Source organism: Protomyctophum bolini, assembly GCF_963924005.1.
Source record: "Protomyctophum bolini genome assembly, chromosome: 20".
NCBI classification, from domain to species: Eukaryota; Metazoa; Chordata; class Actinopteri; order Myctophiformes; family Myctophidae; genus Protomyctophum; species Protomyctophum bolini.
In genome coordinates, this window is record NC_137881.1 from 15,413,510 (window position 1) to 15,427,117 (window position 13,608).

The window sequence follows — 13,608 nt, forward strand, 5'->3', positions numbered from 1 at the left end:
CATGCCCATGGTATCATTTAAGCCCTGGTAGCACTACCAACTTGGTAGCTTTCTACCTGTTACCACCACTTTTATATGAGAAATAACCGAAATTCAAATTGTTTTAGGGTTAAAAGTTAATACATTAAACTATGCCTGGAATTGATGGGGACTGAATTATAAAACATTGTAATGACAAAAAAGTGTTCTTGGGAATAGAGAATAAAGGTATACAAGAGTAATAATTCAAAAAATAGGTCAAATTAGTATTTTCGTTTTTTCCTTTGGTCACAAAATGGGCTATATTTCCCACCATATTACATTTAGACTTAGAGACTTGCATTTAGCATTACAGTGTACCCAAAAGACTCCCTGATGTTGAAATATAACAATTATTAAACAAAAGGTAGGTAAGTATGGCATAGAATGATCCCCCACCCCTGGAAAATTACCCTGCAGAAAGTTACTGTTCACATGTAAATATCATTAATATCTTTCATTTCACTGATAGTAATTTATGTTAGATGTTTGTTGAGCATCTCACAGTCTGACCTAGTTCTGGGAGTGGGGTGTCTGGGCCCCACCTGGAGACAATCATCCTGCAATCAAGCCAGCCCTATTTAAGCCCCAGTTTGACTGGACCTCAGATTTGTTTCTCCACTCAGACAGAGCAGTGAGCAAGCCAGTCAGCAAGCAAGCAAGCATTAGCAAGCAAGCATTAGCAAGCAAGCAAGCAAGCAAGCAAGCAAGCAAGCAAGCAAGCAAGCAAGCAAGCAAGCAAGCAAGCAAGCATTAGCAAGCAAGCATGGAACCAGATCAGAGACCAGTAATCAATAGGCAGGAGTCCACTGACTGTGTTGTACACAGTTCTTTGGAATCTCCAATGGCCCCATTAGTAGAACCGAGGGACTTAAATTCATGGGCTACGTTATTACAAGCTGCCCAGATCCAGATACTACTTGTGTGCAAGGCGCAAGTTAGCATATCTCAAGAGAGTGCATTTCTAGTTTAGTCTAGTTTAGTTTTCATTTTGACACCATTTACGACTTTGATGATGGAGAGGGCCACTATAGTTCCACACTCACTATAGAGGGCCACATTGCATATTACTGTTGTAGCAAAAATCTCAAATATCATTTGAATTGAAATCCTGAATAATTTTTTGCTATTTTTGAATTGGAATCCTAAAAAGTAAAATGTTTTACTGTATTTCAAATCCCTTTCAAATGCCTATGTAAACTTTATGAACTAAATACAAATACATTTCACATAAAAACACAATAGTATTTTAATACTACTCATTAAGCTACTAATTTTTTGAGTAATTAAAGCAGGGCATGTTTGGAATTTTAAAGGTCCCCACACACGGAGCGCGTTTTTAATATTTTTAGCTGCGTTTCTCCATCGGTTTTCTGAAAACGCGCCCAGTGTGCAACCACCTTAACAGCTGAAAACAATAATATATCAGTATTCCGATATTAACCAGAGGGCCACATTAAGTGAAGGTGGGGGCTACACCACCTGTACACAACCTAACACACACACACACACACACACATATTTACTGTATATATGATGATTTCGGGTGTGCCAGTACAGTACAGTATAGTAAAGGGTACAGTAGAGGGACCCCCACACGGTAACTCTGTCATTTCTCTACCGTTTTGGATGTGGGGCGGCTCGCCGGAATCGGGCCGGCACCCTGGCTGTGGTCCTGTGGGTCTGGAACTTCCGGGGACCCCCACACGGAGTTGCACCACTCACTTCACACGGGTGTGGTTTTATTTTATTTTTATTATCTTTGGTTTGGTTCTTGATTCTGTACCTATCCCTGTGACATCAGCTTTTCCCTCCAGGGATCAATATTTTATAATAGTTTATGTCAGTAACAGTTTGAATGAACATTCGCTCTGTTGAGAAATCCAGAGAGAGGAGTTTCTCAATTTGCCTACTGTACCAGGAAGTGCAAGGTGCAAGGAGGCGGGCTCCACTGTACTGCTGTATTTACATTTACAAATTGCAGCCCAAGTGAGAGGCAAAAATCCTGACAGACTAGTTTGACAGCAGCAGGCCTGGTGGAGAGTGGGAGCGTCATTCGAGTTTCTTTGGCTCATGCTTTAGCCCCTGGCAAGTTTCGTCCACAACTGAAGTCAAGCATGTTGTGTAGCCTACAGTAGTTTAGGCCTACACAATACACTCTGTCACTAGACAAGAGGGACAATCATACCCTGTTGATAGTCTTAAAGTAGGCCTAGACTATTTTAACATGACAGTTGCTGCTAATATGCAATTTCATAATTCTACATAATAAAAACTATGAAAACAGTAGCAGTTGATGGGTGACTAAGGACAAAATAGGCCTACTGTGATCAGTGATCAATAGGTCTACTTAGCAACAATTATATTAATATTCAATTCAAGCAAGCAAACTTGTCTGTTTGAATAAATTACAGTTGTGGAGGGTGGGAGGGATTACAGGAGGACAGGTGGGAAGCAGGAAGGGGCGGAGACAGAGAGCAGCTGAAACCGAAACACACAGGTAGATCTCAAAAGGGTTACTTTGTGATTCACCAAAACAAAAGGGGAATATATAAAGCCTATCGTTTACAAGATTGCCGAAAACTGTAGTTCCTATACGCAAAATGAGGATTACATTACGCTAAACTCAGCAGCAGCATGTTGTAATTTTGTGTAGAGAAAAAAAACCTACGATCGAGTCGCTGGTGCTCTAATGGCTATGGATTATGTCCTGTTGTCCTGATGTTTAAGGAACTGCCTGTCAAGCTCCAGAACACTGGTTATTTCTGTTAACGGAAGGTAATTTTATCCTTATCGATTGTGACTGGACTTTGGTTGAGACACCCAGTGATACAGTATTGAACTACTTTTTCAAGTTAAATTTATCGCGTGTGATCGAAATTGCACCGTGCTTTCAAATCCTTAGACAATTATATGACATGTCCTATCCCATTCCCTTATTGTCGTTGTGGGATTAGGGTTAAATAATTGTACATTTAAAATGCTTTGTTGATGGCAATCGTTTACTGGCGAAATAATTCCTCGCCGTTTTTGTTTGAGAGGCACACCCTTGGAAGACAAAGATTAGACTGATACAGTTACATTAGTTGTTTGTTCTGCAATCCATTGAGTGGTGAAATGTGTCATGGTTGGTTCTTTCGAGGGAACCCTATGGTTACATTTTGATTCGATATTAGGTTCACTTGCCAAAGGAATGTAAATGTAAACAAAGATCCCTAAACCATGATCAAATGTCTATGCCCTATGTGGTATGTTACTATGTTTGCCTACAATAGCTGTTGTGTTGATCAACTTGAAGGCTTTTCTAATTATATTATTAGTCATGCCTGATCAAAGCTTACCCCAGTAGCTGTAAGCTTTTGTATGTATACTAGATTCAACATAGCAGCAGTCCAGTCCACAAACATTGTAGTTGATTTAGGATTATTCAGTGGTTGTGTTGGTTAAAGATTGACCTGGAGAAGATTATCTCAGTGCAGTGCATGACAAAACTGACCCCTTTGTTTACCCGCTTTTGGCAGTTTACATTGCTTCGCTGCATAGTGGCCTTTTAGAAATCACATAGCCTACTGTGAATTATATTTGGGTGTGTTTGGGAGTTGTCTCTGTAAAATTTCTTTAAACAAAAATACATCTCGTGCCCAGGCTAGTCCCTTCCATCCACTTTTAGCTATTAGTGTCAAGCACTTTGTCTTGTGTGAATGTTTTATAGCATGCCACCTCACAGAAAGGCATTCAATGCAGGCACACTGTAATTCTTATAACGCAGTATATAAAATCAGTCATATGCTAAAAAAAAGTGCCAGGGGTTTCCAGGGTAGTTGACACAGGAATGTTAAGGCCTCTCATCAAAGTCATGCCCTCCACTGTAAACCAACTGATAACAGTAGGGAGGGAAGCTGCTTTATTGCAGTTCCAAGACCTGCAGGCTGCAGGAATCATTTTTACTTTCAAGCAAGCTAGGATTTATGGCTATTGATACACTTTACTTTATATTTATTTTAATGTACGTTTAATGTGATCAAGAGGAAGTAGTACGACAGGCTTTTGCTCTTACCGCTGCACTCTGGTCTTATAGGGTAACCTCAGGTGATGTGACTATTGTTGGTGTGATTACTTAAAATATTGAAGTAACTAGAGGGCTAGCCTACTAGAGGGCTGTCAGTGAACGTGATCATGCCAGAGGCATCAGAGTCATCCGGATGTTCCCTAGTGCAAGTGTGACTCTTCAGTATTGTTGCAATTGAGCATCTCGTGTTAAGTGTTTGTAGATAGGGCAGGCTACTGTTGCATAATTACCGTGTGAAAAAGATCAGGTTGGACTGGTACTAGTAGAGCACCCCTGTACTGTTGAGTGTTGCAAGGTAGCATTTGCATGTCTGCGTTTGTGACACTGCTTCTAGGATTCCATGGAAGAGCACAGGCTGAAGTAAGGGCATCTTTGCACAGCTTCAATACAGGAACGTATGTCATTGGACATTGAGGAACAACTTCAAACTTTTCCCTTTCCTTGCCCAACCGTTTTCACCCGCAGCCATCTGTTCCTTTGTTTCCTTCATGCCCTGTTTTTCCTATCATCTTTCACCCCTTTCCATTATTGCATCCCATCTGTGAAGTGATCATTTAATTCTGTCCCATGTATCAAAATCAAAAGGGAATAGTATTTTTCCACCATATTTCTCTTTTTTAGTCAGTGTGTGAATGGTGCTATTCTTAGGGCCTGGATACAATAAACTTGAATCGGCACATAAAGTAAATGAAGTGCCTGTTTGAGTTTCAACTTTCACGACACACCCTCCTTCCAGCAGGATGCAAACTCATTATACATCATTATCACAACAATAAGTGCCATTCTCTGCTTCCACGTGACACAACAAGGACTATCACTATGTAAACATAGTGACACTGTCAAACATGACTGCTGCTATTGTACCAGGACTGACTGTGCATACCCAATGTGAAATACTCGGATACAGTTTATAGTTTATACACACATTTTAATATATATATATATATATATATACTGTACTGGATAGCAGGAGAGGCTATATATAGTGTGCTTAATTCTATTGTAATCTTATATCCTTACATGACTAGTGCTGCTATTGGCGACTAGTGCGCCTACTGATCAGCTGAGGGTTTTTTTTCTTCATAGCTGAGCACATTTACTTAAAGTAAACAAATAAAAGTAACAAATTCAGACACACTCGCAAAGTTAAATGAACACGCAGGACTTCAGGCCTATTCATAGTCCAGTTTACGGAGATAAGATGACCACCGAAAACTTCAACATGGCGTCACGCCGCGTTGGTCACAGCTCACAAGACACATCTCTCCCTTTTTTACTCACCTCTTCACAAAAAACTGGACTATGAATAGGCTTTTAAAGTTATCTTTTCCATTTTGAATCCAGAGTGGCGGTGGTGCCTGGTCATGGTGATGGACCAGGACACTCAGTGGCTCCACAAGCTCCTGGCTGAAGTCCAGTTGGAGAAGTTCTACCTGCGTGTCAGGGATGGCCTCAACATCACCCGCATCGAACACTTCGACTACGTCAAGGAGGCCGACCTGGAGCACATCGGCATCAGTAAACCTGGTTAGTCAACCACAGGGGGGTCAACCAAAGGGGGGGGGGGAGTGGGAGAGACACAGTAAAGTTCGTCAGGATCAGGACTCGAACCCGCAACACACTGTCATGCTGGATTACCAGTCATGGTGCCTGGACCGCTATGCCGGCCCAGGCCCAACCACAGGTCTTTGATCAATGCTGTAATTACCATGAGGATTACAGTAGGTGCACAAAAGACAGATAGTCTATTCCAGGAATAAAGTGACCCTTATAGGCTTATAGAGATTTGTTTGTGTTTTAGAGCAGTGGTTTTCAACCAGTGGTCCGGGGACCACCAGTGGTCCTTGAGAGGCTTCCAGTTGGTCCCCAGCTAAATGGAGAGTTGGTAACCAAATGGACCTTTTTATAGATCTTTCAATCTTCTTGAGATTGTAAAATGAAACCAAATGGACCCTTATGGCCTTGATATGAAAAGGGTTGAAAACCACTGTTCCAGAGAATGGAATACCGGTAGTTAGAATTTGCCATTTTCGTGAGTTAGTAGGTAAAGTTAGTAAATTGTTAATAACAATGAATGATTTAGGAATATAAAGGATAAAAAGCTCAGGTGATGATTTCATTTTCAGTCTGGTTTCTATAAAACTAGACTAAAAATGTCGCATTCAATATATAACTCACATTTCTTCTGTCCATGCCACCCAGCACAAAGAAGATTATGGGATGCCCTGAAACGCTATAAGATAAACATGCGGCCACGCTCCTGGATGTCCAAGGTACAATACTTTTCACACGTGTTCTCAGAATGGCAGATGTTGGATTTCCCATTTTGATCATTCCATAAGAACGAAGTTATTTCATTCATTAGTGTGCACAGGTAGTCGGTGTTCGAAGCGGTCCAGAGGGGGGTGACCAGGGGAGCGGCGTGGCTCCAGGACAGTGCCAGGAAACCGGAGCCCCAGCTTTACCGAGTCTCATCCAAGACAGTGAGCTGATCCTTGGAGAGAAGCTGGGCTCTGGTTCCTTTGGGGTGGTCAAGCGGGGAGAGTGGCACACCCGTACAGGGAGAGTGGTAAGGGACTTCATATACATATTTGATGATGATGGTCAGTTTAGGGCTGCAAGTTGCAACTACGGTATATTATTTTTATTATTCAGAATCATCCATTTTATAAAAAAAAACACTTGACATGAAAATGTTTGACAACCACTCATCTATACTCTCTTTTCCTTTTTTCAGGTGTCCGTAGCGGTAAAGTTACTGAGGAGCAGTTTATCAAGACAAACGGAGACACTGACAGACTTCCTCCAAGAAGTGACCACCATGCAGTCACTGGATCACCCCAACATCATCCGTCTCCACGGTGTCGTGCTCACACAGCCACTCAAGATGGTAATGTTTTACAATACACAGATCTGCATGTATGTAACGTCGCACCCGCTTCGAATGTTATCACCCCTTAATCAAGAGACTGTTCGTGATCAGAAGCTTAGAAAACAGCCAGAATGTCACACATGTTGGGAAACGCGGAAGTGAAACTATGGGAGCGTTTCGCATGACTGAGACGCGCCGTCTCTGGTGGCCTTGTGGCACCGCCGAGCGAGGCGCTAGTCGAGCGAGTCGCAGTGCCGAGCGTTGCGACGGCCACCAGAGCGTCGACGCTGTTCGAGTTGCATCCCCATAGGCAGAGAATAGTAAATATTAGTACCCCCTAGTATCCATGACATATTGGCCATATTCAAATGTCATGATACTTTTTGCCAGGTGAAGCCTGGCCTATATTCGATGCCGTTGGCTTTAGTGACTTTGGCGTGACCTAGTCATGATTGGTTGCCCGAGTCTGACCCCATACTCTGAAACGCTGTGCGAAGTCTCTGCACCTCTTCAGCAAACTGCTGCAAAGCAAGCCACTGACAACGGCAGCTAATGTTATGAGCCAACTGTCTGGAGCTACAGGAAAGGCATACCAAAACACAGTAATTGAACCAACAAACTAAACCAACAGCCGAGACAGAGGTTGTGACAGAGAAATTATACTTTTTATAAAGGTCACTAGATGTTACCACACCACACAAGTCGACCTGCCCACAATCGGCCAACCTGTAGAGTGCAGCTTTGGCACTGAACAGCGTATTGTGATTTGTGTGGCTTAGTCCTCAAATGACACACACAACGTAACTTAATATCGACAGCTAAAGACTGAACAGGGAGCGGGAGGCCATGCCATTGTTAGACTCCATGTTTAGTTTTTCTTTGTCTCAGTAATTGATTTGTTTCCCCTATGTGAGGGAAGCCTTCCATTTTCGCCATCACCAATTCCATTTATTCACTCTATTGAATCATAGCAGGAGATTGTGGACATTGAGTTACATTAAGGGGAAGTGATTTGTGTAGTTCAGCAGGAGGGGACTTTTACTTCATGATGGTAGAAGCAATATGTTATGGTCTATGGCTATTCATCAAATGGCAGCATTTTGGAAGGGCATTCATAAAATGGGGCAGCAGTGGCTCAGCAGGTAGTGCAGGTCTGGGACTCCTGGCAGTATGTCGAAGTGTCAAATAGAAAATAAAGCGGACATCACGTCATTAAAATAAATACATTTGTCGAATCCAGCGTGTGTGTGTGTGTGTGTGTGTGTGTAAAGTTCTTTGAAGGTGCTATATAAATGCAGTCCATTTACCATAAAATGTCTTTCCTTCCCCTAGGTAACAGAGTTGGCCACGTTGGGCTCACTGTACGACATCCTGCACTCTCGACACTATGACTACCCACTGCTTCGCCTCTGGCTCTTTGCCACGCAGATCGCCGCGGGCATGGCTTACCTCGAGGGGCGGAGATTCATCCACAGGGACCTGGCTGCCAGAAACGTGCTGCTGGCAACCAAAGACTTGGTCAAGATTGGTGACTTTGGCCTGATGAGGGGCCTGACCCAGGATTCGGACCACTATGTTATGAGTGCACACAGACGGATCCCATTCGCATGGTGAGAGTTGTAGAGAAAAGGATAGGCTAGCACAGCACTGTGCCTCGATCTACCGTCTCGTTTGTGACACAGTACATGCCTCGTCTCATACCTCATGCAGGTGTGCCCCAGAGAGCTTACGTGTGGGATCCTTCTCCCACCTCTCCGACGTGTGGATGTTTGGCGTCACCCTGTGGGAGATGTTTACCTTCTGCGAGGAGCCCTGGCTTGGCCTGTCTGGCAGACAGGTGCGTAGCTGCTGCAATACAATCATGACACACCATCAGGCTAAATGTTTAGAACAACCATTCCATTCCATTCAGAGCAATGCTGTGCATGTCAAACACGGAGCAAGAATGAATAAGTCCATGTGGAGCTTTCAACATTGCGTTTCTTCCGCACTTAATTTGTTCTTATTTATTAAAGAATGTCTTTATAAGTTGATTAATCATAAAAGCGTTTTACCTTTTACTGGCCAGCCTTCTGTTAACCTTTTTTTTTATAGTGGCCTACCATGTTTTTTCTACCCCTTTTATCTTTTTACCATAGCATGGGCACATATTTATGAATACGTTTGAGTTTTGTCACAGAAGATGAGACTATTCCTTAAAAACTATTGAAAATTAAGTATTATTATTAGGTTATCCATAGCAGTAAGTGTCATCAGGTTTCCCAGCAAAGTAGATAGTAGTAGGTTGTGAACACAGAAGTAGCCATCTATACTTGACACTCCAGTTTTTGTGTTATTAATAGTGGTGTGGTCTCTGTTTGTAGTGGTGTCTACTGTCTACTGATCTGTATCTTCACCTATACCACTTAAGGGTTATAGCATGTTTTGTTTCACAATGGTGTTGTCTCTTGGCTCAATCTCTCCTTTTTGCTTACCCAGATCTTGTGGCGTGTGGAGCGAGAGGGCGAACGGCTTGAAAGACCTCCAGACTGCCCTCAGGAACTGTACGCTTTGATGAGGAAGTGCTGGGCCTGCAACCCTGTAGACAGACCCACCTTCAGTCAAATCACTGCACTGGTAGCAGAGGTCAGTCAACATGGAGGGACAACGCTGGCACCGGTCCCTTTCAGCAATGACCCTCACTGGATCTAAACAGTTTTTGGGGGAATTGTAAACATTATTTCTTTCTGGTAACAGAGTCTGTTGCCAAAGTGACTTGTGAATTGGACGGTAGTACTATAATTTGCAATAGGAGTACGCATAATATTACAGTAAAAGGAACAAGGGAGTCTAGAATATTGTCACAATAATGTTATTGGTATTTTAGCAGCCTAAAATGGCAGTTCAATAAATAACCTTTCAAAATGTCATGATGAAACACAAACTCTGAAGCTGCAGTGCCCACTCTTTTTGGGGTACATATTTTGAAGTCTAAATAGTGACAATGGCCCTAACTTATTTGTCATTAATGACCATAAATGTATTGTAATCTTGATACAAACATTTTCTAAAAGTAATGCATTAATGTACAAGTAATAATATTAACCTATTTGTAAAATTATTCCATTATGACTTTGTTACTGCTGCTATTACTAACAAAAATACCCACAAGAAGCATTAGTTACGTATATAATGCCCACCAACACTGTCCATTACACTGTACAGTATATACACCTGTAGGTATTTGTATTCACTAAATCTTTATATACACACTTTACTCACTCCTTACTGTTTCTGTCCATCTCCTCAGGCTCAGCCAATGGAGGTGCAAGCAACGAGAGACTTTGCAGAACCCAGGAAACTTACACTGCAGGCCAGTGACCTGGTGACCATCATAGAACATGGGTGAGAGTGAGAGACACTGATACAGAAATAAGAGAATAAGAATAATAAGAAAACCCTATGGAAACAACGGTCTAATATTTAGCTCAGTAACGGGCCAACATGTTGTGCTGCAACATGTTGTGAGCTTGTAGAACTGTTATTTTTCACCCGAATGGTCGCCACAGAATATGAACGCTAGGGTTCAAAGGGTTAAACAATAGGGAGTCTCTGAGATATGGAGTGATGCAACCGTAGGCATGATTGAGGTCACATGCTGTAGACCAGAGGACCAAAAATTACAATATTGAATATACACTTGTGTATTTGTATTAATTTGGCGCTTGATTTGTTTATTTGTGCAGGCTGGAGCTGAGTGAGTGGAAGGGACAGAACCAGAGGTCTCTGGCAATGGGCTGGTTTCCTGCCAGCCTTGCTGCACCATATATCGCTGCCCCCAGCAGTGCTGCCCCCAACCCCACTCCAACGCCTCTCTCTGCCTCAGCCCACATCTCTGCCCCCCTGAAGGGCAGTCTGCACCACGTCCCCAACCCCACCCCAGCGCCTCTCTCTGCCTCAGCCCACATCTCTGCCCCCCTGAAGGGCAGTCTGCACCACGTCCCCAACCCCACCCCAGCGCCTCTTTCTGCCTCAGCCCACATCTCTGCCCCCCTGAAGGGCAGTCTGCACCACGCCGGACATGGAGACATACGCCCTGAGCGCAACTGGGGCACGCCGGAGCGCCTCGAAACGTCAGTGAGACCTAATCAGATCCGTTAGCTTCTTCTGGTGTTTTGACAATGCAGGCAGCGCTCAATTATACGATTGCAAATTCAAAGTGTATAAACCCAGTACTCGTAACCTACTTGTAAGCTTTCTGGTTGAAGACATACAGCTGGTATTATGTAAAAGTTGTCCGTTTTGGAAGTCACACATACGGTCCTCAATATAATTTAATAATTCATATATTATTTGATCTTCTGTCAAGTCACTCTTGTGTGTTTACTGTGGAACTATTCTGACCTCATTCACAGTAGTGGAAACACGAGGACTCCTCTGGTCACAGTGGCCAGCAGGGAAAAGGAGGTCTCCAATCTCCAGAAAATGGCAGGTAAGAGCTGCAATATACTGTAGAGTACTGATTATGCCAATGTACTGTCGGACGAGATGCATTTGATGCTATTCAAACACCAACAATGCTCTGCTTGTTGCATGTGTTCTACATGTTGTCCTTTTGTCACTTTTCTACTGCTTTTAAAGTAACTGGTGGTCTGACATGTTTAGCACATTGGCTACGACTCAGGGTATACTTCACATTCTAGTGCTGACCATTTTCCATAGCATTCCGTGTTTTGTACCAAACGTTAACCTACCATGGATGCCAGAATGAGGACGCTAGGGGTTCATGCAATCTGAGAACCCAACGGCAAATAAAGGAGAAACGGCACCCTCTTTTTAGTTGCCGTGGGTCGACAGAGAGACTAGGGTTCATGTGGTTCATGTGGTCAAGTGAGTCTCTCTCTCTTGTCATTGTACAGGTATAACCCGGAGCCTAGAATCCGTGCTGAGTGGGCCCCGGAGTAACGATCCGCCAGGCGGCGTTGTCAGAGTGGACGTGCCGGGCAGGCCCGCCCCCAACGTGATGGTGTCCCGTAGCATGGTAATGCAACAGGACCACCGTAGGTTCAGCGAGGCCAGTATCGTGCCCCCTCCGCGGCCTCCGCCCCCTGCCTTCAAGCGCCCCAGGCCTCAGGTAATGGCCCGAGATCGCAGGCCCACGGTCCATCCGGTCCATGGCTTGTCGTGGCCTCCTCCTCCACAGATGGTCCCCCAGTCCCAACCGCCGCAGCCCCAGGTCCAGCCTCAGCCGGGCAACAGCGGCAGCAATCTGGCTAAGATGGCTCACATGGCCCGATCAACCCCACAGCTGGATGATCAACCAGACAACAAAGATGGACGGGATCGAGAGAAGGAGAGAGTCCGAGAAAGGGAGAAGGAAAGGTATTCACCTCAAGTGCAGCAAACGAAGGACGTGCTCATCTCGAAGGTATGAACCGATTTATTTTGTCCTATACTTAAAGTACAAGTACTTACTTTTCAGGGTGAATGATCAAGCTTCTCTGCTACCTCATCAGGTCATGGAGGCGGTTCATGGGGTGACCATTGAGGAAGCCCATGGTGCTCTTCGCCGCAATGACTGGAACCCAATGAGAGCTCAACAACAGCTAAAGGTTCGACCATCTTTTAACTAATTCAAAAGATAACATTACATTTACATGCTCCCCTGTTTGCGTTTTTCAATTGGGTTTGGTAACACACTTTTTTTTGGCATTTGCTTGTCCTCCTCCTCTCTTAGCTGGAGCAGCTGTACTCTTTGAGCTTGTGTTCCAGAGATGACTGCATGCGAATCCTCTCCAAGTACCAATGGAACCTCCAGTCGGCCAGCCGCTACCTCATCCGAATATCACGGGACGACAGGCCTGGGCCAGTCATCAGCTCCGAAAGGCGAGTTTAAAACGAGTCGACAAACAAGAACAAAAAGAGGCTTCAGAGCAAAGGAGATGGCTGATGTGAAAAGAAGCTAAACTTAAAATGCATCTTATTATTACGGTATGTATAAATCCAGGAATCGCTGTGTGTCTCTCCCTTCTTGCCCATTATGGAGATACCAGAACTGTCCCAAGTTGGTGCATCAGACATACATGACTGACATAATAGACTGGCCTCAAAGTAAAGTACTTTGATAAAGGGTACTAACGTCATGGTGCGTGGTACCCGCTGCCGCTAACGTGTACTACATGAGTTTATAAGAGTATTTTTTTCCAACGGCTGTTTTTATATTTATATTGAAGTGTTAGCTACTGCATATCTGTTTGGTTTTTATAAAAAATAGTTTATCAATTGATGAATTTGTATATATTGTTGTAATTGTATGATAATAGTTAATTATTGTAGTAATGATTATTGTCTTCAATAAATTGTCGATGAGTTGAACTCTCAAAGCATTTCCATTCCTTTGCAAGCACACAGCTCATGACACAAGTCAATTAGGGCAGTGGTTCTCAAACATTTTAATTTCAAGGATGTCCATTAGGCCATGTACCCTTATTTGATACCATTTTGATCTCTGGTACCCCAATCTATAGTATCACAGTATCAGAGCGTACAAATTACAGCTCAAGTTTTAATTCTATCTAATGGAAAGTCAATGGGACTGCATTTATACTGTATATAGCTTTTCTAGTCTTGCACTCATTGCACTTTACAGCGGGAAGCGAACGCAGCTGAG

General features: G+C 43.5%; 1 protein-coding gene across 3 annotated transcripts; it reads left to right on the plus strand.

The window, feature by feature from the left end:
• The first annotated feature begins 2,519 nt into the window (after window positions 1-2,519).
• Window positions 2,520-13,313, plus strand: tnk1 (tyrosine kinase, non-receptor, 1). Of its 3 annotated transcripts, none has more exons than XM_080791749.1 (14): window positions 2,520-2,796; window positions 5,432-5,614; window positions 6,290-6,360; window positions 6,453-6,656; window positions 6,825-6,977; window positions 8,292-8,569; window positions 8,670-8,796; window positions 9,438-9,584; window positions 10,249-10,343; window positions 10,685-11,071; window positions 11,354-11,430; window positions 11,858-12,366; window positions 12,455-12,550; window positions 12,676-13,313. In XM_080791749.1, exons 2-14 carry the CDS (start codon window positions 5,452-5,454, stop codon window positions 12,832-12,834), a joined length of 2,466 nt encoding a protein of 821 aa, XP_080647875.1. In that variant the 5' UTR covers window positions 2,520-2,796; window positions 5,432-5,451; the 3' UTR covers window positions 12,835-13,313. The 3 variants fall into 3 exon arrangements, with proteins under 3 accessions (XP_080647875.1, XP_080647876.1, XP_080647877.1); XM_080791750.1 differs by having other exon boundaries at window positions 11,357-11,430; XM_080791751.1 differs by having other exon boundaries at window positions 6,462-6,656.
• The last annotated feature ends 295 nt before the right edge of the window (window positions 13,314-13,608 follow it).